Source organism: Phyllobates terribilis, unplaced genomic scaffold (assembly GCF_046119375.1).
Source record: "Phyllobates terribilis strain yellow unplaced genomic scaffold, ASM4611937v1 Scaffold_9__5_contigs__length_417890890, whole genome shotgun sequence".
NCBI lineage: Eukaryota > Metazoa > Chordata > Amphibia > Anura > Dendrobatidae > Phyllobates > Phyllobates terribilis.
This window is the reverse complement of record NW_027362769.1, coordinates 37,152,986-37,179,355: the sequence shown is the minus strand read 5'-3', so window position 1 is coordinate 37,179,355 and position 26,370 is coordinate 37,152,986. Positions and strand designations below refer to the sequence as shown.

At 39.9% G+C, this 26,370-nt stretch overlaps 1 protein-coding gene across 2 annotated transcripts in view; it reads left to right on the top strand.

Annotated features, from left to right (window-relative positions):
- The window catches only part of NRP2 (neuropilin 2), a 169,785-nt gene that overhangs the window by 43,575 nt on the left and 99,840 nt on the right, over nucleotides 1-26,370 (top strand). For both annotated transcript variants that reach the window (XM_073646396.1, XM_073646397.1), the window contains exon 2: nucleotides 10,811-10,988. In XM_073646396.1, the coding sequence (XP_073502497.1) occupies nucleotides 10,811-10,988 (178 nt within the window). The remainder of the gene's footprint in view (nucleotides 1-10,810; nucleotides 10,989-26,370) is intronic.

The following is a 26,370-nucleotide window of genomic DNA, read 5'->3' as shown; positions in this document are numbered from 1 at the left end:
TCGGCACTCCGTAGTCCTCGTTACTAATAGTGGTGCACGTGGAGAGATTACAAGTAGAATGAAGAAATCCCGGCACTCGCGTGTATTCGATCAGTTCATTTATTCCACATGTAGGAAAACTTCAACAAGACGTTTCAGCCCCTCACAGGCTTTTTTCAATTGAAAAAAGCCTGTGAGGGGCTGAAACGTCTTGTTGTAGTTTTCCTACATGTGGAATAAATGAACTGATCAAATACACGTGAGTGCCGGGATTTCTTCATTCTACTTACGGTACTGAAGCTAACCTCCCTGGACGTGGCCGAAAAAGAAAAAATGAGGACTAGTTGAAGAGTCGTTTAATACGAATGGTAACCAAAGAGACCAGAACAACTTCCAAAGAGATTAGAGGTGAACTCCAATGTTAAGGTATGTAAGTGTCAGATTGCATGATCCGTTGCTGTCTTGGACAAAGTATACTTCATGGAAGACGACCAAGGAGGGAACCACTGTTGAAAGCAAATCATAAAGCGAGACTGGAATTTGCCAAAATGCATATTGACAAGCCACATTGGGAGAATGTCCTTTAGACAGATAAGACAAAACTGGAACTTTTTGGCAAGTCATATCAGCTCTATGTTCAGAAACGTAAAAATGAAGCATACAAAGAAATGAACATTGTCCCTACTGTGAAACATGGAGGAAACTCTGCTATGTTTTGGGGCTGCTTTGTTTCATTTGGCAAAGGGTATTTTGAACCTTTGCTCGTGGCTCTTCCAACAAAAAAATTACCCGAAACACAAAGCTTAAACAATCAATAATGGCTTAGAGCAAAATATTGGACTATTCTGAAGTGGTTTTCCATGACCCTGATCAAAATCCTATTGAACATCTTTGGAAGGAGCTGAAACATGCAGTCTGGGGAAGGCACCATTCACACATGAGACAGTTGGAGCAGTTTGCGATTAGGAGTGGGACAAAATACCTGTGGACAGGTACAGAGGTCTCATTGAGAGTTCCAGAAATCATTTGCTTGCAGTGATTGCCTCAAAAGGTTGTGCAACAAAATATTAAGTTTAGGATACCACCATTTTTGTCCAGGCCATTTTAATTAGTTTTTTTTTAAATGTTTCTGTTGAATCAAAATTCAAAAGCATTGTCTGATTTTCATTAGTTGATATTCAGTAAATTTAAATTGAAAATTATTTCAGTGACTATTGTGGGTCTTTCTTACTTTAACAGAAGGGTAATAACAATTTTGTCCATGTGTGTTCATCATATCCTATTCAGAGCCACATTTGGGGCCAATTTGCAGATACTAGGGCTCACTCAGAGTCTTGTAACTAGGCTTTTTTTTACATTGGGCAAAGATTTCATCTACTGCAGTAGTTTTATATCCTCATAACCAAGATAACTTTTTGCTCAGCTGGCACTCATTCAAGGCAGATGCCCCTCCAGTCCTCCTGGCCTCTCCCCTGTGCTCAGCACTTGTATAACCAGACATAACTAGTGGCACCTACTATCTTTTTACTATTGCTATCAGTTCCCCCTAAGATTAAACACCATCACGAGTAGTAATAGTATATTTTCTACTGATGTTATCCATATTCACCACATTCAGTTCTTTTAATGTGCAAGGAAATAGAAGTCTCATTATGATCCTCGCAATGTAAATATTGGTTTAAGAATATCACGAAGGAGCAAGACCCACCACTGTAAAGCGCTGTGAGAACCTCAGCGTTACTCAGCCGTATTTGTATACAGGGCCATATTGGACAGTTTAGACAGCCATCGGAAACTTGTTTAGACTTGTTTCATTTTCTCAGTGAAATCTGAAGCCAAATGAATTTAGAGCAAGAAAATAAAACATGAGAAGAAACATTTGATCTGCATTACATGCAATATAGATTGACTTATGGATGGCTGTCTAGTAATTCAGAGCTGCCCAAGGGTTATTGCAAAAGTTCCTGTCTCACAAATTATTTTATGAAGAATCCCACATAGCATCTTGTCGTTTTCATTTACCTCTAGTCTTAAATGTGGCCTCCCAACACGAGAAACTACAAGAGCATGGTCAAGACTCATTTTCTATCAAATTCTTTACCATGTTGGAGTATGTCGGTGTGAGTCTGCTAGACTTATGGTGATGAAGCTGACTACTTTTCAGCTATTACCAATGCTTAATGTGTTATGCCTAGTAGAGCAAGAATAAAGATCCTTGTAGGATTAGCAAGCCTAGGGAGGCATTTTTTTATGCACTATTTAGCAAATACTGGAGTTTAATTTAAAGGAGGCTGTGAGATTTTAGGAAATTTTCCGGACAGTCGGCAATGTGATAACATAATAAAATAAATGTAACCCACCTTTCAAATCCCTCCTCCATTAGTCCTTGCCGGTACTGAAGTTGGTCACATGCTATACATTATTCTTGTAATCGCTAGAGAGTGTGTATGGTTTCTGAGACTAGTGGTCACATAAATTATGGCCAATGCATGAGCAGCTACCAGCTACAGGAACACTAGCATGGCTTCTCTGAAATGGAGTGAAATTTAAGAAGTGAGTTAAGGTTATTATATTATGTTATCGTATTGGCCTAAGTCATCAACAGAAAAAAAAAATCAAAAATTTGTACATTTTTGCGTTTTTATACAATTCTTGGCCTAGTAACACCCAACTCAAATATATCGTAAATTTACTTTTGTCTTGATATCTTTTCGTCAGAAGTGTACCTCTTTTGCCCTCTAGATTTCACTTTGCTGGGGGCGGTGTGCTCCTGATGTTTGACAGTTCAGACTAGCGTTATGGTCTAAACTGTTCTCTTTACTATGCTGCAAGAAGAGTCCGCTTTGCTTTTGCAGCCTACAAGGGCACTGAGGCTGGTCATCTAAAGTCGAAATCCTGCAAGTGATGTACTACGAAACACGGGTCACCTACGTATCCTGCCTCTCAGAGACCGCCGGGTGGCTAGTAACCTAAGCAATGAGCTGTACACTATAGAATTACAAAATCCCTTCATTCTTCTGAATTGAGAAGATTCTTAATAAGAAGTAGAATGCAAAGATTCTTGTTTTCACAAGCACTTTACAATTTAAACCACAAAAGAACTCGAGACAACCCCTTTAAGTTCAGAATTAATGTTTTCCTTTATAAATAATTATTTTGCACCTAAGCCTATAGGAATCCCAAGAGGCTATGCCTGCTTTGCTCTTAACAGCCACAGAGGAGTTAAAATACTTTGTGGAAATGCAGAACAGCTGGTACATCATGCGCAGAACATCAGACAGACCATTTCAGCATGTTATCAGGGTCTTGGAACAAAACCACATACTGTACACGTCTGGACACAACAACAACACAATTCATCCAGAGAACAGAAAGGTTATGACTGAGGCCACAGGTCCAGATAGTGGTTATCAGAACGGCCATTGTCCAGCTAACAAAACAATGCTATGCTGAGTATGTCTCAGAAGTTCCATGAAATGCCATGATTGGTGAACACGCTTTGTATGAGGTGTGAAAGTCTTTACTCATTGCAAAGTCACAGAATTTCATTGCAGTAAGATTTGTTGCAGCGTGTAAAATGCAATTGGAGGAGATGTGATTAGTATTTCAGTGAAGGATTAGATTTAGGTGAGCAAAGTGTGACTTTGTAAAGACTCCAACCTGTCTACGCACTCAGGTGGGATGTTGTGAAAGAACATTTAATAGATGAAACTCATTGGGTTGCGCTCCGGAAGTTGTTTTGTGCAAAGAGTTTGGTTTGTTAATGTTTAGCAGACTCTGTACTATTTCCCATAGGAACCAGACCAGATGTTTTAAGAACTTCCATTGTGTGTTTTTCTCTTACAGCCCCCTTGTGTAATTTGAGTTCTTCAGCTTATAACTAAGAAAACATCAGAGCCCCCCCACTATTTTATTTTGTGCAAATTTCACATTCTCATTATTATTATTATTATTGTCTTTGTTAATTGTTTCATATAAGAAACATTTTGTTTAAACTTTCAATTGTGGGAAAAAAAATCTATGGGATTCTTCAGTCATTACAAATATTTCATATAGGTACATACAATGTACAGTGCATGAACATACATAAGCAAGCTACAACATACACTTTTCTTCAACTAAGATCATGTAAATAGTTCTGAAAAAACACTTAGCATTGGCAAATTCGGCATTTTCTGTCCTGTATAGAATAAACATGCTACATTTAAACACATGGTCCTATAGTAATTGCAGCCATAAAACATCCTTTTAGACAAATTTCAATGAATCATGTGTTTGTCATTTGGAAAAATTACATTGGAAAGCCAGAATTAGCCCTCACTGTACAAAGGAAGTATGGCAGTGGAAATCAATTGTAAGACTTGGGAGTCATGGCTGTGGTAAACCAGTCATGTGGCACTGAAGAAGTTAATATGGAAAATGAGTGTGTTTCATGAAGAAACAGACTGAAAAAGATTGTGGAAGTAGAGTTACTTGGCTCCAGTATATGGGAACTGAAAGAAAACGCTGTAATGGAATATCCTGTTGATTTTTTATGTTGTTCGCTGGCCTGTGCTGCTCATGTGAATCGGCTAATCTGCTGATCTTCCCGTAGCTTTGTCAGTTCATAAGAAACTTGGATACTGTGATGATTTCATCAAAGTTCTGGTTTCATGTTGAAAGCAGAAAATTTCCCATTAGTTGTACCGGGGGTTTTCCAAACTTTCATATTCATAGGCAATGCAAGCAACAAGTATAAGACCCAATAGTGTTGGGAGGGGGATATCAAAATGAAAACAATGTAAAGGAGTGCTTCAGGATTTGGAAATAGATATACATTAGATAGATAAAGTTCAAGATACAGTTATATAATCAATATGGGTTTAAAGTGCAGACTCTCAGCGGTGAGGGTATCCACATCCTAATTGAAATAAAGGTTTATGAATTACAGCTCTTTAAAGTGTAGCTGCCTCTTTTTAAAGGGACCATAAGTAATTAGACAATTATGTAAAAAACTCTTAATCCAGCATTAATTAAGCCGGTAAAAGGTCTGGAGCTGATTCCAGGTATGACATTTGTATTAGGAAGCTGTTGCTGTGAACGCACAACATGCGGTCAAAAGAGTTCTCAATGAAAGAGAAACAGACCATCATTTGGCTGAAGAGGCAGAAAAAAAAGATGAAATCCATCAGAGAGATAGAAATGTTACAAATGGCCAAATCAACAGTTTGGTACATGCTGAAAAAAAAAAAAAAAAAAAAGATTGCGCTGCCGAGCTTGGGAACTCAAAAAGTCCTGGTAGTCCATAGAAGAAAACAATGGTGGATGATCACAGAATCCTAATCCACAGTGAAGAAAAAAAAACCTTGACAACATACACCCATAGTGGCATGCGGAGCCAAAGTCTCAAACACCCGTTCACTGTCCATATATTTCTGGACTTAACTGTTTCATTAGAATCAAAGCTCAAAGACAACACTGTAACAAAAATCTACACTCAAATAATTCAAGCCTTCATCCTATCCCAAACCCTCTCCAGCCACAAAAGTGCTTCTTGATGCTCTGAAAAAGTCATAAGTAATAAGACTTGACCAGTGGTTTGCCAACATTTTCTTATTATCGCCGACACATTGTATCTTCACTCCTGATCTGAGGTCTATGGCAAGACTATGCAAATATTCAATATTCTTGTACTAATGTGGTTTTCTTGTGGCTGCAGTTAGAGTAACAGGACATTACAGATTGAGCTCTGTTAGATATTTTTGTGGTCCATTTAAATGGATGAATTATGTATTTATTAGTATCCGATTTGGTCATTCACATAGACTTTTCTGTAGCACCACAAGACATTGTCAAATGGAACTGCATCTGTTTAATTTCTACATTCCCAGTGCCCACAGTCCGTACAGATTAGGTGTAGGGTACACAGACACCTGTCATTTCTTGCTTTGAAGACGTCAGTAAATCAGGAAGCAGCAGCCATGTTGTGTCCGTAATCTGACAACGTAATTAGCTCCCATACGGTAACCTGGAAGCTCTGCTGTGCTTCATTTCTTCACATTCAATTGTGTGTCTTCAGGATCTTTGGAAGAAGCAGAACTTGTCAATCAAGGCTATATATAACAAGCATCGACACTCGTTATCGCTTAGTGAAACAGCATTTGACAGCAGATAAGAAGTCCCTGGCTCACCCAGACTGCTCTTTTTAAAGGGAATGTGTGAACAATATTACATTTTACTTATTTCTGAAAGGACTATAGCTTATTGATAGTGAAATCCTAAAATACAGTATACAGTTTGCTTTACCAGAAAAATGTCAGTTTAATGCAGCAAGTCATCCGTGCTACTGCATATTGTGGCTAGCTGAATCTTACCTTCAGTTTACAAGAAATGCTGTGGGCTAGTCTCATCATAACTCCGTATGTAGAAAAATAGATTTCAGAGATGATTTTATCTGTCAGAAGAATGAAACTGGTAGATAATGTGGAAGTCAGATTTGTTTTATAAAATAAATTAAAGGGTTATTCCCAAATCACAAATTATCCACTATACATTGGATATGTGATAATTTGCTTATCACTGTTGATTTAACTGCTGGGCTCCCCAGCAATCCCGAGATCGGGGCTCTGGAATCCTGAGAATGGGCTCGTCTGCCCCATGTTGAAAGTAGTGCAGTGGTGCATGATTGACCTCTGCTTCATTTATTGTTTATGGGACTGCTGGAGAAAGCAGAGTGCTGTACTTTCCCCCTGCTCCATTGACCGTGAGTAGAGCGGAGACCAAGCATGCGCACCTCTGCTCTATATAAGGCAGGTTTCTGCAGAGCCCCAATCTCAGAGTTATAGGACCTTGATCTCTGGGGTTCACAGCAGTTGGACCCCCAGCGATCAACAACTTAACCCTATTCTTTGGATAGTGAATAACTATTGGGAATTACCCTTTATTAGCATCTAAAGGTAAAAGAATTTTTCAGTTGAGAAGAGATATTACTAATTGACCACTGGGACTCCTATCATTAACCGCAGAGAAGGGGCTCCAATCCTTTGTGTGAATGAAACATTGATTGAGCATGTACACTACTGCTTCTGTTCGGTAGGTCCATCAGAGATAGCTGATAGTACCAAGTGGTTGGCCCACAGTCCATGTGAACACTCCAGATGCAATATAAATCCCTAGGGGATACCACATAAGGAAGATTCTTGGATGTTTATTCTAGATATAAAAATACTTAAAAAGTACCAATACCATATTACACAAAACTGAACCGATTTAGGCAGGGGAAAGAAATCAGGCATTCTGAAACTTTCGAGCATTCTATAAATATTCAGACCTAGATGGAATGTGCAGTGTGAAATCTTTGCCTTGGGAACAAACATTTCCTAATCATAATAAAAAAAAGTATAATCCTCTACCAGTTTGATCACTTCTCTTTGTTATAAAGATAGGGCTGCGTTCAGTCTGTAGCCGTTCACATTAGATACATAACCTGACAAGTGCCAAAAGAGTTCTGACCTCTGTGGGATCCCTAAAACTTTGTCATTCCTGTATGGAATAGTACAGTCTGCTGCACTATTCTAGACAAAGGTATTCAGTGAGAAAATAATACCTTTTTATCACTAGAGCCTATTGATGACTGATGCCTCTGTATATCTATTCATTTAAGGTAAACATTGGGAAATTCTGCTCACCTATACCTCTTAACAGATAAGGCAAATGCCAAGTTCACATGTTCAATAATTATCAACACAACTTTTTTTGTCCGCCTGAAAAAAAATTGGATTTCAACGGGATGCATTTTTTAACATTGAAAGCTAAAAAGCCCCAGATCTGTTAAATAGCCATCCGTTTTCCTCCCATTTGAAAAGGTTCTTTTTTTTACTTACTAGATCAGTTTTGAACGGACAATTAATTGAAAGTTCTCAAGTCCAGTAGTACAGTATATGTTAAACATTTATTTTTCTACCTCCAGTAAACAAAAAAAGGATCCTTTTCAAATGGGAGAAAACGAATAGCTATTTTAACAGATCCATTTTCCATAGATTTCAGTGTTAAAAAGAAAACTGATTCAGTTGAAATAATTTTTTTTCAGGCGGACAAAGGCGGTCTGCACAACTTTTTTGTCAACGGATTGCTGCTGGATCTGTTCTAACAGATGATTACTGGACATGTGAACTTAGTCTTAAAGGGCATTTACATTGCAAGATAATTGTGAACTAGCGGTGTTAAAAATGCTCTTTTCTTCATTATTTTACCATGTAAAACGCTTGTTCATTGGGTGAAATTATCTTTTATGCAGCATTGTTTTGTGAAAACAGGACTCGCACTGCCAAGAACTACGGCAGTCTACTGTAGATCGCTCAGTGCACATTATTTAGTTTGGTCTGTCTATGTAAACAGGCATTCAGATTGGTAAAAGTTTACCATTCGACCAATGGTCGGCTTGTGTAAACAGACCCTTATATGGTTAGTGGGTTTAAAAAATGACTAAGACCCTGATTCATCAAAGCAATTTTGCCAGAAATTGCTTTGAAGAGTTGCAAAATTTTTGCGCAACGAAGGAGTTCTGCAAAAAATGTAGCAACATTTGGTGTTTTCACGCCAGTTTCTTTTTTTCTCAGCTCCACTAAAATGGGTGTAGCTGGGGTGGGACACTTGTGTGACACCCCAGCTCCTCTAATACAGGAATGAGCTATGGCGTTCCTAACATCAGTAATCTTACGTTGGTCAGGGACTGGAGTATGATTTCCCGTGTGGCGCACGGAGTCGCAAGCCACTTGTCACGCATTCCAGATTCATTAAGAGGAGTCCATCTCTTAATGAATCAGGAGAGTCTGACTCCTACACGCCCCCTCATTAAGACCAGCAAGAAAAATCGCCAGCCTTGATGGATCAGGCCTCTATGTCCCTATACACATTAGATGAAAGTCAGCCAAAGAGAGCAGCACTCCTGTGTACCAAGGCATCTGGGAAGATAACTGTCGACCAAACAAGCGTCTGACAGCTATCTAATCTGTATTAAATGCATTAAAGTCCATCAAGTTCAACATCTTGTACTTACAAACCCATTTAACATCTATATTTGCATAGTGTAGGGATTACTTATAATCATCGTTCATTCATCACTACAATAAATTAACATTCATGATGATATACTTTGGTAACTTTCACTTTTACACCCTGTGAACTTCAACCAATTAGGCCTAAAAGGCAGCGGCTTCTGAATTATTGTGCACATTTATGGGAACTGAAAATAAAAATAATTAAAATGCTAAATAAATCCCATTACATAAAAACAGAAAAATAGGGTGGAGTGGTTTCAGAGAGTATCTGCTCCTCTTTCAGCATATTTTTTTCTATAGATCTTGGCACTGTCGCTAGAACTATCTGCTCTTCTTGCATGTTTGGCAATGAACTCTAGCTCTGTGATACAGTATGTGCGGAATCCAACAGGAAATGAGTGTGCAGTCCAGCGAAATCTCACTCTCTATGTTCTCTGGTAAACACTAGAAAGGAAGTGTCTTTTATCACAACCAAACAATACAACCTGCAATTTATGCTCCATCTGGAATCACAGGGGAATTTATGTGCTATCTGCTTGTAATACAATTTCGTGGAGAGATCTTGGTTTTATGGAACCCATGTCTGAAATATTTTGAATTGTGGGACAGTACAAATTTCTAAGGGACTGAGGTTATGTAATTTCTGTACTCTTAGTATCCCATCCTTTTTTTAAAATTTAATATCAGGGTATAAAGACAAGTCTCCATACACCAATTTGGCGCTCTCCACATGGAGGGACTTTTCCCCTTGTTCCACTGGTCAGAGGCTAAAACAGATCCAGCACAGATCAGTTATTTGAAAGCAGACTAAAAAGTTGTGTCTGCATAAATTTTTTGCCAACAGATTGCTGCTGGGTCCGTTCTAACTGATCACTACTGGACATGTGAACATAGCCTAATGTGTACGGGGGCGCCAGCCAGCTGATTGTTGGGGATGAGTTCGGCCTGTCTGATTTTAGGCTGCCAATCAGATTGTTCTTCAGGAGATAAGCCGTCAGAGAGATGTCTATCGGCGGCTTTCTCATAGATAACACAGGAGCGATCAGCTGAGCAAGTGCTCCAGTGTATGGGAGAGATGGCCGCTGGGAGGGCTGTCAGCCAAACAGTCAGATGAAGCATCACGTGGTCGACAGCCATCTAAAGTGTATGGCCGGCTTAAGGCATTCAAGAATGTACATACAGAAAATAATTTTAGCTGGTAAAGTGTTACAAAAACAAAAAATAAAAAAAGTGTATGTATTTGGTAGGGACTACTCGGCAGACTGTGGATGTCTTTGTTCCACAAGTAGAAAGCTGCCGCTGTACATGCAATTACAAGTTGGTGTGTTTCAATTTGAAAGTCCCTGGTGGTTTAAATGGAAAAGTGTTTTTTAATTTCAAGTTCCCTGGGGTTTTCAATTGTCACTGTACTGTTTTTAGTTTGTTAATAATGCCACAGTGGGATATTGTAGAATAAGATTTTTCTACAGTAGTTGTTGTGCACACTTCTACAGCAACTGTGTTTATTCAGGTCAAAGCTACTATACTTGGTATAGATCGAGTAGAACATTCACGAAAATGGGAGCTAAGGTATTATTAAAATGTAATAATAATTCTGTCCAACTCTTGGTTGTCTATGGCTGTGAGAGTAACTCTTTCAATTACAGAATAGTAGACAATGGGATTGTATAACCTGTGTAGTGCATAATGGCAGGCTGAGCTTCAAACATGACCCGCACTTCCTAATTCTGTGTTAGAACATTGGTTATATAAGGATGTCTATTGAATTTTTCTTTTCTATCCATCTCTTCCAGTTACTACATGTGGAGGACGTTTAAATGCCAAAGTTGCTGGTTACATCACCTCACCAGGTTATCCGAACGACTATCCTTCTCATCAGAACTGCTTGTGGGTGGTCAGCGCACCAGAGCCAAACCAGAAGATAGTGCTTAACTTCAATCCTCATTTTGAAATAGAAAAACATGATTGCAAGTAAGAATTCGCCCCCCCCCCCCCTACAAAATAAGCATACATACAGTAGATACACCCACATGTGTATATGTGCAAGTAGGGTAGTAATATAAGCATACGCGGAATACACCCCCACATGTGTATTTGCAGGCAGGGTAGTTATATAAGCATAGGTGGAATATACCACACATGTATATTCACATGCAGGGTAGTTTTATAAGCATATGCGGAATACACACGTGTATTTGCAGGCACGGTAGTTATATAAGCATACAGGGAATACACCACACATGTATATTGGCATGCAGGGTAGTATTATAAGCATACACAGAATATACCACATGTGTGTTTGCAGGCAAGGTAGTTATAAAAGCATACGTGGAATACACAAAACATATATTTACATGCAGAGTAGTAATATAAGCATACACGGAATACACCACATATATATATATATATTTGCATGCAGGGTAGTAATATAAGCATACGCGGAATACACCACACATGTATATTTGCATGCAGGGTAGTAATTTAAGCATACGCGGAATACACCCACACGTGTATTTGCAGGCAGGGTACTTATAAAAGCATACGTGGAATACACAACACATATATATATTTGCATGCAGGGTAGTAATATAAGCATACGCGGAATACACCACACATATATATATTTGCATGCAGGGTAGTAATTTAAGCATATGCGGAATACACCACACATGTATATTTGCATGCAGGGTAGTAATTTAAGCATATGCGGAATACCCCACATATGTATATTTGCATGCAGGGTAGCAATTTAAGCATACACGGAATACACCACACATGTATATTTGCATGCAGGGTAGTAATTTAAGCATACGCGGAATACACTCATACGTGTATTTTCAGGCAGGGTAGTTATAAAAGCATACGTGGAATACACAACACATATATATATTTGCATGCAGGGTAGTAATATAAGCATACGTGAAATATACCACACATATATATTTGCATACAGGGTAGTAATATAAGCATACGCAAAATACACAACACATATATATTTGCATGCAGGGTAGTAATTTAAGCATATGCGGAATACACCACACATGTATATTTGCATGCAGGGTAGTAATTTAAGCATACGCGGAATACACCACATATGTATATTTGCATGCAGAGTTGTAAGTCTGCCAGGATCTGTCTAATATTTGGCATAGGCACCATGATGTCATTACTCTATAGATTAGACAAAAGCCTTGGATGACCCCCTGGGCTGAGGATTCTCAGGTCCCTGCACTATGCTATTGATTAGTATTGATCTCTCGTGCACACTGGAGAATTTCTGGCCCAGCATGAGAATGTTTCGATCCCACTACTCATAATACACTATTTAAAGCATGTGCATTTTTCCAATCCCCAATACACAGATGAAGTCATCACATAAGTCCACCGCTTATAAAACTTGCAGATATAAATTGCTTAACCCTTTCATGCCATTAAAGCTGTGGTCTTACTATACCATATATATTTTAGTACACTATATATAAGTTATGCACCTTACAGAATAGCGTCTCTTTACATGCACTCACTATAAACAAAGGAGCATAGCGGCACGGTGAGCATGAGCATTGTGACATGATCAAGCCATGGAAGACGTCATTTTTGGCAGGGAATGGGTAAACTTCGCTGTCATCTGAAAATGAGTTCTCATGTTACAGTACCGTAAGACTTAAATAATTGATGCCCTGACCCATATATGCCAGTTTGCATCTGTATGCTGAAATGCCAAGGCCCATGGTTAGTAAGTAGCAGAAGGTTTTTTATTCAGGAGTGGTGTGCGATACAGTCAAAAACATCACATTGGGAAAGAATATTGATATATTATGCTGGCATACTGTACAATGACAGGATAACGTACTATATGTCTTCACTTACAGTCATATGAAAAAGTTTGGGCACCCCTATTAATCTTAAGCTTAATGTTTTATAAAAATTGGTGTTTTTGCAACAGCTATTTCAGTTTGATATATGTAATAACTGTTGGACACAGTAATGTTTCTGCCTTGAAATGAGGTTTATTGTGCTAACAGAAAATGTGCAATCTGCATTCAAACAAAATTTGACCGGTGCATAAGTATGGGCACCCTTATCATTTTCTTGTTTTAAATACTCCTGCCTACTTTTTACTGACTTACTAAAGCACTTTTTTTGGTTTTGTAACCTCATTGAGCTTTGAACTTTATAGCCAGGTGTATGCAATCATGAGAAAAGCTACTTAAAGTGGCCACTTGCAAGTTGTTCTCCTGTTTGAATCTCCTCTGAAGAGTGGCATCATGGGCTCCTCAAAACAACTGTCAAATGATCTGAAAACAAAGATTATTCAACATAGTTGTTCAGGGGAAGGATACAAAAAGCTGTCTCAGAGATTTAACCTGTCAGTTTCCACTGTGAGGAACATAGTAAGGAAATGGAAGAACATAGGGACAGTTCTTGTTAAGGCCAGAAGTGTCAGGACAAGAAAAACATCAGAAAGGCAGAGAAGAAGAATGGTGAGATCAGTCAAGGACAATCCTCAGACCACCTCCAGAGAGCTGCAGCATCAACTTGCTGCAGATGGTGTCACTGTGCATCGGTCAACTATACAACGCACTTTGCACAAGGAGAAGCTGTATGGGAGAGTGATGCGAAAGAAGCCGTTTCTGCAAGTACGCACAAACAGAGTCGGCTGAGGTATGCAAAAGCACATTTGAAGAAGCCTATTTCTTTTTGGAAGAAGGTCCTGTGGACTGATGAAACCAAGATTGAGTTGTTTGGTCATACAAAAAGGCGTTATGCATGGTGGCAAAAAAACACAGCATTCCAAGAAAAACACTTGCTACCCACAGTAAAATTTGGTGGAGGTTCCATCATGCTTTGGGGCTGTGTGGTCAATGCCGGCACTGGGAATCTTGTTAAAGTTGAGGGACGCATGGATTCCACTCAGTATCAGCAGATTCTTGGCAATAGTGTTCAAGAATCAGTGATAAAGTTGAAGTTACGCAGGGGATGGATCTTTCAGCAAGACAATGATCCAAAACACCGCTCCAAATCTACTCAGGCATTCATGCAGAGGAACAATTACAATGTACTGGAATGGCCATCCCAGTCCCCAGACCTGAATATCATTGAACATCTGTGGGATCATTTGAAGAGGCTGTCCATGCTCGGCGACCATCAAACTTAACTGAACTGGAATTGTTTTGTAAAGAGGAATGGTCAAAAATACCTTCATCCAGGATCCAGGAACTCATTAAAAGCTACAGGAAGCGACTAGAGGCTGTTATTTTTGCAAAAGGAGGATCTACTAAATATTAATGTCACTTTTCTGGTGAGGTGCCCATACTTATGCACCTGTCAAATTTTGTTTGAATGCAGATTGCACATTTTCTGTTAGTACAATAAACCTCATTTCAAGGCAGAAACATTACTGTATCCAACAGTCATTACATATATCAAACTGAAATAGCTGTTGCAAAAACACCAATTTTTATAAAACATTAAGCTTAAGATTAATAGGGGTGCCCAAACTTTTTCATATGACTGTATGTAATCTGCATCTTTAGAAGGAAGTAAAAGGCTGTGAATATAAAGGGTCGTAAAACTGCTTATATATTTTACTGCTTAAATGGTTAAAACCTTCAGGGTATTCTTTTCATCGGTAGCACCTGATTGTGAATTTAAAGGGCTTTTCCAGCCTAAGAAGAAAAGTCTGCAGTCGCTCAATGTGACTGCACACTGCCGAATTATGATTTCCCTGCATTGCTAGTGTGATTGGCCTGTGACGTGACCTCATAGATGCGATTTGTATACTTGTGGTCACGTGCCGTCTAGCTTCTCTCAATGGAAGAAAATTGAGAGAAGCTGAATTATACTAGTTGGCTCATGACTTCAAGTATGTAAACGCTCACTTACACTTACATGGGGCATATAGGTAGTGTCGGACTGGGGTGCCAAGGGCCACCAGTAATCAACTCCAGGGCCCCACTTTTCAGCTACATACAAATGTGACATTATCCTCAATCACAAATGTATATAACAATGAACTGGGTAGATTGTTACATGAATAAGATGCTACCTTGTCTGTACATAGTGATTCAAGTATATAGTGCCAAGTACTGGTCAAATAAGAGGGTGGTGGCCACTCCTGTACAGGGGCCCACCGGAGGATTCTCCTGTTCTCCTGTGGGCCAGTCCAAGCCTGCATACAGGCGAATTGTGACAGTGTGAAATGTGCAAATAGATTGATTGCAGACTTCTCTTCTTAGGCTTAATGCCCACGATGCAGAAATGAAGCAGAAATTTTCCTGAGCATTTCTGCATTTCCTTGGCAGAAAAACACATGCGTTTTTTACATGCGTTTTTGACGCGTATTTGCATGTGTATTTGCCATGCGTTTTTACAATGCATTGTATAGGCAAATACGCATGCAGAAACGCACAAGAATTGGTCATGTCTGTATTTTTTCTGCAAGTAAAATCTGCGCAGAAAAAATACGGACCATGTGCACAGAACTTGCAGAATGTCATAGGAAGTCATGGGATAAGGTATGCAATGCGTTTCTGGAGCATTTACGCGCTGCAAATATGCATCAAAATACGCACCAAAAACGCATCGTGGGCACACAGCCTTAGGCTGGAAAACCCCTTTAACAATTAGGTAGTTGGAATATTTCTCAACTTGTGACACACATATGGTATGGTAGCAACACGTAGCAGCTGCTAGGTGGCCAAAAACGGTGCAAGTTCACTGTGTATTGGCACAGTTTCTAAACTTATGGTTAATGGCAGTGCAATATTGTGGCTAAAACCTACAAAATTGTGCATCCAAGAACAATTTATTTGAAAACTGCAATGATTTTTTTCAGAAAACCTGGATGCCAGAGTGATTTGCAATCATTGGAGGCCTAAATGTGTGGCAGTAACTTTTTGGCTGCCATATTATCCCCAAATGGCTTTATTAACTTTTGCTGGCCCTAAATGCATATGATAATTTAAAAACAGTGTAAAATACATCTAAGGTGTTTAGTAGATGTATGATCCACATCGTTTTTAAATGTGAGGTGCTAAAGCAACCAAGAGAGGCTAAAATCTAGGTGCTAATTGTTATTTTATGCAACACTGATTAAAGGGTGTTAATCTGGTCCCAAAATTAATTAGTGAGAATTGCAGCAGTGAGAGGTGCTAAGAACAAAAATCCATATTGTTAAGATATATCACACTGGATGCATGCACTTACATGGTTAACCCAAGAAATGTTTCATTGCTGCATTCTTGCTAGACTGCTCATAAATAAAACATATACATGCAGAGCAGAAGGATATAAGAGTATCACCTAGAAATTATATGTATTTTTATTCAATCTATGACCGGAGCTCTAAGGAAACCCTCCGGGTGTTTTGCCTAGTTTAAGGCCTAAAGGGGCGGTGCATGACATAGGGATGCTGGCTTTGATCTTTTTTTATTCCTTGTGTTACATAACGCCTTTTCAGGCACTGCCCTGGGCATATCACAGCTCATCAGTTCTGCCTAAATATTCCTTTAATAAAAAATGAAATTATATAATAATTGTATAGTTTCATTTAATACAATTTCATTTTATAATTTTTATTTTACAATATTATATATATATATATGTATACATACATACATACATACATACATACACACACTTTGCATGCAATTCTTAATAACACGAGCACTGGAGTAGGATGCATTCGCCCCCAGTTTTTCAGAGAACGGGGAGCTGAAACCAGAGGAATCTGGCTCTGCATTGCCCTGTCTTGAAAGGAGCAGAAATATGATGCTCAACCTTCTCTCCATTCAATTAGTATGAGACTACCAGAGAAAGTTGAGTCCATTGTTCCCCTATTTCCAGTAGTCTCATAGACGATGAATGGCGCATAGGCCTACAATGTGCATCTCTGCTACATTCATGACAGAGACCCATTCTCAAAGTGGCTGGGAGTCCCAACAGTCAGACCCCCAGTGATCAACAAGTTATTCCCTAGCCTATGAATCGGGGAAACTAGCAATTTTGGACAACCCCCCTATAATGCTATATCTAGGATCATGGTTTTCATACTCTGCATTGGGACGATTTCCTAAATTGGCTGTAACTAGTGTATGCGAGTGATGATTGCGTCTTCAAATCAAAACATTTACATAAGACGTCACTCAAGCTGGTCACGTTTATAAAGATATAACAAAAGAACGACCTCCTTCTCAGGAAGTCGATACTGGGAAGCCCATACGACAATATTTTACATAGATATGTATGATGGCGGGCGTGATATCGTGTGTAGAACATGCTTATCTCCAAAGGCATGTATACAAACCTGTACAAACCTATAAACCCCTATCACACCACAAGCTGTTTGTTCCTACATGTCTCTCATATCGAGTGAAAGTCAAAAATACATTTAAGCAAAATCCACTGGGCTTTGAGTTTGATGGCTGGCTGCCAGGTTGGCGGCACACTGTACACACAGCATTTAGGATTGAATTGACCCTTCCTGTATATTTATGGAATGTCAGTGTATGTCTCTAGGGTTTTGGTAGCTCACATTCTCTAAATTACACTTAGCTTTTAGGGAAATCTGTAGAGATGCGTGTTATCTAAACATCCCTAGCTGATCCGCCTCATGGCAGAGACTCCATAAACTGCATTATCAGAACGCCCATTAATTCTTTATTATGAATGTAGTTAACCCTTCCTCTTCTGGGAGCTGTCACTGCGTCACTTGCACTTTAAGATCTATTGCTTTCATGGCAGTTCAAATCCAGACAAAGGAGATAAAGCCACTCGTGGAAATGAAGGGAAAAAAAAGGCTTCTTTCCATCGGAAATGTTATTGGTCTGTGATTGAATGTCATCATGTCTGTCATGTTACCTCTGATATTTGATCTCAACGGAGGATGCTGGATGAGTGAGTTAATGGCCACTGTTTGCCTGGGAGTAGGTATGGATGCTGACATTTATGCCATTGTCCATGCAGAGCTTATATCAAAAGCTCAAAACCCAGGAGCCTCTCCCTCCCTATCTGTTCACCCTCACTCTTTCACTGAATGCTAGGAGTGTGGACTTCTAATAAAGTATCTCAGGAAGTAATTGATTCCTTTCACTTTGAGAATTCTTCTGCCTTGAGGGTCATTGAGGCTGAACAGAAAGCAATGGAAGGTGAGAATTGCCTCTAAATACACCTGGATTGGATGACAGGTTAAGCAACTAAAGGCAGAGTGGCATTAACTTCAAACTGGAGTGATACTGGTGGACAAACGAAAACCACATTTCATTATCACTCTCTTCCTAGGAACCATTATTTAGAAATATATAGCTCATCATACAGTTTTGGATTGGGACTGGCAATCCTTTCAGTTACTTACTCATTAACACAGAAAACTCCTATTTTGTTAATCTTGGAAAAATACTGTTCAACCAACCATATCATAGTTATATTTGTTGTATGGGAAAGTAGGTAAAACCAGTATAGCCACCATTAAAGCCTCTCAATGTCTGGGATTCATAAATGAAAAACTGCCTCGTTATGGTATGATACATCCTGCACTTTTTTATTATTGCTAGCAAGATTTGTCATTCAGAGGTTTAGGAAAATTCATGGTTGACCACTGGGTAGTCCGTGATGCCAGCTTGTGGAATGCCACCCATCACGTATAGGTGACCTGCGCCACTGGTAGTGTGTCCACAAATAATTCCAATATGAGGTGACAGAGCAGTTTATTCTCTACACAAGTCGAAGTTCTCAGGCTTCTTCTTCAGAAGAGCCACAATTATGGATTGTGGTTTCCTGAAGAAGAAGTCTGAGAACTTCAAAACGCGTTGAGAATAAACCACTCTGTCACCTCATACCACATATTGGAATTATTTGTGGACACACTATCAGTGGCGCAGGTCACCCACATTTCCGATTTCCTGATTACCATGTTGGATCTGCCAACTTGTGGAGCTGCAGGAGCTGGAAAACCTCCTATTTCTGAACTTTATCAGTGTTATGTCTCACAATTACACTAGGTGAGCAACTACCGCTTAATTCTATACACTGTTATGTGGATTAAACCCTATTGTGCTCAAATTGTCCCCATAGTATATCCTTAACCCAACATTTATAGATCTACAAGAACCAGCTAAGAATGTTTAACTTCTTTACAGAATCCAAGGACTAAAAAAAGGCAAAAAAGTTTAATGTATGAGAAATCACCATAATGTTCTTTAGTTTTTCTAAAAGCGCTAGGGAAAGTGGCACTATTTCCACTAATCATCTTTTTGCTGATTTAATGTCCTCTCCTTTGATGCAGAAGGATGTTCTAAAACTGGTGCTCTGGATTAAAAACTGTAATTAAACTCCAGTCTAAGCATATTTATAGAAATGATTTTAGGGACAGAAATAAGCTTTAATTAAAGTGTATAATGTCTGAATGACAGTTTGCGGAAAACCCGAAATTAAACAGAGGCTTCATTTTCTTAGCAGCTGACAGCATTTAAGAAGTCTTCCTTTTGTTGGCCCATACGTTGCAATCATCTCAAACAGTCAGCATGACATAGATATGGAACGTCTTGATTGCAGAACTATACCCTTGGCGCATGCAATGTGCAGATCCGGCTCACAGCGGTCACAGTGTAATAGCTTGCAGTGATGCTCGCCACATAACAGTTAAAAAACGGCGCTCACATGATAGCTGATTATGCTCCGATATCATCATTCCTACATCCAGCCTTGTCATGTGCAATGTGTTTCAGTGAGGAGTTTTCCTCTCTTTATCTCTCTTCCTCCCTGTCTCTGGCACTGGCTGATAAGAAATAATATCACAGGCCTGGTTTTTACAGCTGAAACAGGAAAAATTCAGCCTGTCTCTTCGTGTCCCACTTTCATTGAACTGATATGTATAGAATCAATATGTCTATAGGTTAAATATAGCTATAACTATTACATCTGCTTGCTTGTGATTGGAATGGGGATTTTATCAGCTTTTTGTAAGTGTCGCTTAAAAGAGAACTCACACTTTAAGATTATAAAAGAGCATTTCACATGCTGATATAGCAGCTCAATATCGCATTTGTTCACCAGCCTTGATGTAATGTCAGCTATCAGTTGTAGAAAGCCTCAAAATATCTGTCAGGAACTCTCTGGTCTTAGTAACGACGCCTCCACCTTCCTTCCCTAGTGCTGTCAGTAGTAAACCCACAAGATTGTAACTGCCCTCAACTTCCCTTTGCTATCCAGGGCAATGCGGATGGATGTGATTCATTACTTTAGTATTGCGCATAATAATCACAATTCTGCTAGAGAGACTTGTAGTCACTTTTCAAGGTTAGTTGAAGATAGAAGAGAAATATTGGGTCAAGACGATAGCACTTTAAGGGCTCGCTCACACGAGCGTATAACACGGCTGAGTGGATAGCACTCAGACCAATGGTATACTATGGGGCAGTGCAGATCTCCTATTTTTGTCTCACGCAGATTCAGCATGAGAAAAATAAAAAAAGATCCCAGCATGCTACAAGTGGCTCCGCAAATCAGAGCACGCACGCCCATTAATGTCTATGGGTGGTGTAAAACATCTGATTTGCGCGGACACATAATGGAGAAGATGGAGAAATTAAGTTCTCCGTCTTCTCCGCACCTGTGATATGATTCTTACATGTGAGAGAATCGGATCAGAGTAAGCTGACACTCGTCCTACACTCTGATCAGTGTTTGATCCGAGTGTCATTAGCATAACCTACCCGGTTCTCTCCCAGGAGACACTCAGCGCTCTTATGAGCGAGCCCTCAAGCTGTTTAACAATAAGGTGCTCATAGAAGCATAAGTTGAAATACAAGGTGGCTTCACCAACCATGTGCCTTTTATATTATTGGTGTCTTCTAATCGGATAGAGGGGCTTTTGGACTTCTAACGCCATACTTGACAACTCCCCCCAGAAATAGAGAAGACCACCCAAACTTTGTTGTTAAAGGGAATCTGTCACCCCTCTTTTTCTATCTCATCTGAGAGCAGCATAATGAAGGAAAGGAGACCCTGGTTCCAGCAATGTGTCAGTTAGTTTACTTGGTGCAGCAGTTGTGACACAATCAAAGTTTTTAGATGTAGGGGAGCTCAGAAAGTTGACCCCACTCACACCTCTGATTAGTAGCTTTCTGTGTACATTGTATATTGACAGTAAGCTGCTAATCAATGTTGGGGGCATGATTGGACGAGGAGGAGCATGAGATGGGTTTAGACCCTGATTCCAGTGATATGTCACTTGCCAGTCTGCTTGCTTTCATTTTGATACAATCACTTCTCTCTGCTGCAGATCTAGCAGTGCTCAGAATGCCGAGCTTTGAATAACTTCACCAACACCACTGATTAGCAGCTTTCAGTGAACACTTTGCATTGACAAAAAGCTGTCAGTCAGTGGTGTGGGCATGGTTGGACTAGGAGGCGCAAAGCAGCTAATCCTATAGTGTTATAGTGTTAATCTCCTGCTGATGAAACACTATTGAAACAGCAGCACACAGCCTAATAAATGACATATCCCTGAAATTAGTGTCTCAGCCCCTACCTCATGTGGCCCTCAGAATAAACAGCAAAAACCTGCTCACAGATTCCCCTTAAATCCCCTGGGTACTGCTGAAAACTCCCTAAAATCTCCGATCCTCTAACTGTTTTAGTGCCCTGACAGAGAGCCCTGGCACCTAAAGACACATTGTGGAGGAGGTGAGAATAGGGTTTGGATGAAAGAGGCCAATAAGATAGAGAGCATGGTTATGCAAGCAGAAGTTTGACAGTGTGCGTTACACATCTCAATCCCCCCATCTTTTAAAAGGTTGGCAAGTATACCAACGGCAGCAACTCTGCATGGTCTCAGTAATATGGAATGTAGCCGCTGCTGCCAGATTACAGAGAGTATGGGGCGCCTGACTTTGTAGGGCGGCAGGTGACTCAGAAAGCATCATAGAGTGGGCCCTACATGTACTAATATTCTGATGTGAAAAAAATGATCCCTGTTGCTTCAGTATAGGTTTCAGATGACTCAGCTTCTGCTTCTTAGGACTTTAACCACAATGTTAACATTATACATCAGTGTTTATTATACATCTGTGTTATTATTTATAGGAAGTTCTGCAAGTTTAGATAGTTCTTTATATATAAAACACACATTGCTTATTTATGAAGTGCTTTTTATTTGTGCTGTACCTGGATGGGTTCCTTGGAATGAAGAACTTGCAATCATTATGGATGACCTCTCAGCACTGTGAGCTGACTCTATTCTGCCATCCATATTTACAGGGTCAGATTCTGCAGACGCATTTCAAGTTCAAGTGCTTGCATGCAGTAAAGTCATGCGGGGAAACACTGCTGTCAGTATAGTGGATAATAACCGTGACATATTTCTTATACATTTATGCGCATGTTCACTTGCAGACTGTAAAATAACATTTAAAAGTGCCATGGATGGATACACTGTGGAGCTTAACGTCTTATTTTCATGCCCGAGGCGCACGTATGAGTGGGGAGAGGAAATATTCCCACACTGCTTGAGCTGTCTAGCAGATCACTCATCTTCCAGGAGATTGCTTAGAAGATAGCTGCTGAGTGAGAGGAACTCACAGACACAGGACACAATGAAGCTCTGTCATCTGCAATCCTGCTCCAGTCACATCTCCATTGCCATGCAGAGGAGCAGAGCCTTCCTAGGTGGTGGGCTTCCTTGTGCCCCCCTCCTCACTGAAGATCTGTGCAGTTGTCTTACAAGACAGTGTCACTGTAAACAAACAGTGGGAAGGCCAAGGAGTGATGGAGAAAGACACTTTACAAGGTGTTACTGTGTCACTCCCAGCAGTGATGTAGGGAGTGATGGAGAAAGACACTTTACAAGGTGTTACTGTGTCACTCCCAGCAGTGATGTAGGGAGTGATGTGGACATAGACAGCTGTCAGTACATTTAACCCTTGCTCCTATATCAGGTTAGAAACAGATTGTGCGGTTACCGTCAGTAAAGCAAATCTCAGCCTCTGCCGCACAACGCTTCATGTATTATTCAGTGCTGGACAATGTCTATAGATTATTTTCTTTGTGAGTAGAAAGTAAATATTTAGCAGCACATTTAATATCTAATTAAATCTACAGATTATTGCACATAGAGGTCTACATATATATTATTCATTAAACATTTTTTGGTCTGGAAGTATTCTCTGCATCTGCCAATGTGTCTCATATGAACTATGCAAAGATGTGAAATGTCACCAGAACATATTAATGCTGGAGGAAAATGAATGTATTTGCACTGTGGTGGTCTAGAATACACAGCAGTACATTTATACCATGTAATCTCCTAATCACCATGCCGGCTCCTTTAAAGTCTCCTTGGATTTCTCTGGTTCTAGCAAGCAAAGCAAGAGTTAGTTTATATAGCAAAACAAGGCAAAATGTTCCTAAATGTGGCCCCTACTGATATGTTGGCCGTACCCCATATTGCCTTTTTATCTTGCTGTCATTGCCAATCCTGATGTGACCTCTTCTGCATTCCCCCGACTCAGCAGACAAAGTGTATCCAATATAAGGGGATGTTATTAGTTAGGAGAAACCATTTTCATGAGCGCTGATAAAAGTGGTGACATCCAAAATGGATATCAAAGACAAAAATGCAGCAGTTTGTACAGCACTTTCCTGCACTGGTTCCAACTCGACACTCAATGTAAAACACATGGCTTTGGAAGCATGGAAGTGAAGGCTTCCAATACTTGGAGAAGTTACTAATCTTGTGGAAGTGTAAACAATAAGCAGAGCGACTTCCCAGGGGAATGGCAGGCTGATGACCTATCTACATAAAGCATGTGACAAAGTATGCTTGCTGGAATTAAAGGAAATGGCTCATTAGAAAAAAGGTTTTTATGTTAAATCTGTTTTAAACATGTTGGGTGATGTTTTTTTCTTTATCATATCACAAACTTGCAGTTTTCACACAGTCCACTGAGGCTATCCTTAAGTTATTCTTCCTGTTATTTCAGGAAATGTACTTGTACATTAGCAGCAATAGACTCATGCAGACCGTATATTTTGTATTGAAGCATCTAATGAGCGTGTGAAAATGTCATTGTGAAGAAGGTGAGCAGGGTCAGCTGTGAGATAACACAGGATCCTCCATTCATAATAGGCTATCAGATGTGTAGAGGTGTTACCAGTCATTGTAAACCTGTATCTAATGAAAATGAGACTTTTAAAAACTTCCTGAAAGAACAGTCTGAGATCGTCCTAGTGCTCAGTGTAAGAATTGCAAGATTTCTCATTTTAGTTCAATACAGATTGTGATAATGAAAACTAAAGGGATTGTCCACTGCTGGACAACCCAAGCTTAATCAGTTCAGGACAATGATTAAAATAAAAGCAATCTATACTGTCAGCAGCACTGTTCCTGGAGAGTGACGTGACTTGTGTCACATGCAGGGTCCTGCAATGAGCGGCTGTCAGGCTGCACATCTGCTCCGATGAATGGTAGAGACTGCGTGTGACACAAGTCACATCACCCTTCAGGAACAGCGGCACCAGCTATCACCAGAACAGTGCCACTGCAGGAGGGAGGTATATTTTATTTCAATTAGGGTGCTGTATTGATTGAGCTGGAGCTGTTCAGTAGTGGACTAACTCTTAATTTTCCATATTACAATCTGTAAAAAGAAAAAAAAAATCTCAGTATTTAAAAAAAAAAATACATTTAACATAAATACAACATCTTTAACACAGTAGGACATATATACACGTGCATCATATAGATTGTAACAAATCAGGAATTAGCTCACAAAATCACCATCTTCTTGGCTGGATGGGCACTTCAGGCACAGTTCACACCAGGCCGGGTTGATACAATTGGCCACAACCAGTTATATTGGGTCCGTACAGCAAAACAAATTACAGAAAGGTTACAAAATGAATCCTATGCAGGCCGGCCGCTAACTAAACAGCAAAGTCCTGACTCACTAGAGCTGAGCCTAGTACACAGCTCCTAACCAAACCATTGCTTTATTCACAGCAGCTTCCCAGGAGCAGAGCGAGAGCGAGAGCCAACAGCTTGTGGGCTCTGTGGCCTTTTAGGCCTTTTATGCCTTTTATGCCTTTTATGCCATACCTGAGCATTGCAGATGACTAGCCAAGGTTATCACTAGTGTTGAGCGATACCTTCCGATATCAGGAAATATCGTATCGGATTGGATCGGGCCGATACCCAAAAAGTATCGGATATCGCCGATTCCGATACCGGAAACCAATGCAAGTCAATGGGACACAAATATCGGAATGAAAATAAACCCTTTCTTTCCTTGTAGGTTAAATCTACATGAAGTAAAACAACTAAGAATAATGTAGAATGACATGAAAAGCCGGCAATTCATCAGCGGCATTCACCGGTACCCGACAATTTACAACAGAAAGAATAGAGCATCACACATAGATTAGATAGATAGAAACATGTCAGTCACATATATATGAAGTACTGTGACAGTGCTGCTTACTGTACTTGTCATTTAGTGTAAAGGATTTATTAAAAAAAATATTAGTGTTTTCATGCACCGTCTCTTTAAAAAAGCCGGCCGGCAATTCAGCAGCGGTACCCGACAATTTATAACAGACAGAATAGAGCTTCACACATAGATTAGATAGATAGAAACATGTCAGCCACATATATAAGAAGTACAGTGACAGTGTTGCTTACTGTACTTGTCATTTAGTGTAAAGGATTTATTTAAAAAAATAATAGTGTTTTCATGCACCGTCTCTTTAAGAAAGCCGGCCGGCAATTCAGCATCTGTACCCGACAATTTAGAATAGAAAGAATAGAGAATCACACATAGATTAGATAGATAGAAACACGTCAGTCACATATATATGAAGTACAGTGACAGTGTTGCTTACTGTACTTGTCATTTAGTGTTAAAATAAAGGATTTATTTAAAAAAAAATTGGCGTGGGGTTCCCCTTAATTTTAGGCTCTAGCGGAGGTTAAGCAGACAGCTGGGGCAAATGTTTGAAGCCTGGGAAGGGGGTAATACCCACGGAGCTTCCCAGGCTACTAATATCAGCCCCCAGCTGAATACCTAGCCTTTACTAGCTATTAAAATGGGGGAACCCCCCCAAAAAAATGACGTGGGGTCCCCCCTAATTTAATAGCTAGCAAAGGCTAGGCAGACAGCTGGGGGCTGATATTAATAGCCCAGGAAGGGAGCCATGAATATTGGCCCCCTCCCAGGCTAGAAACACCAGCCGTCAGCCGCCCCAGAAATGGCGCATCCATAGGATGCGCCAATTCTGGCACTTAGCCTCGCTCTTCCACGCTGCCCTGGTGCGGTGGCAGGGGGTAATAGGGTTGGGGTTGATGTCAGCTTATAAT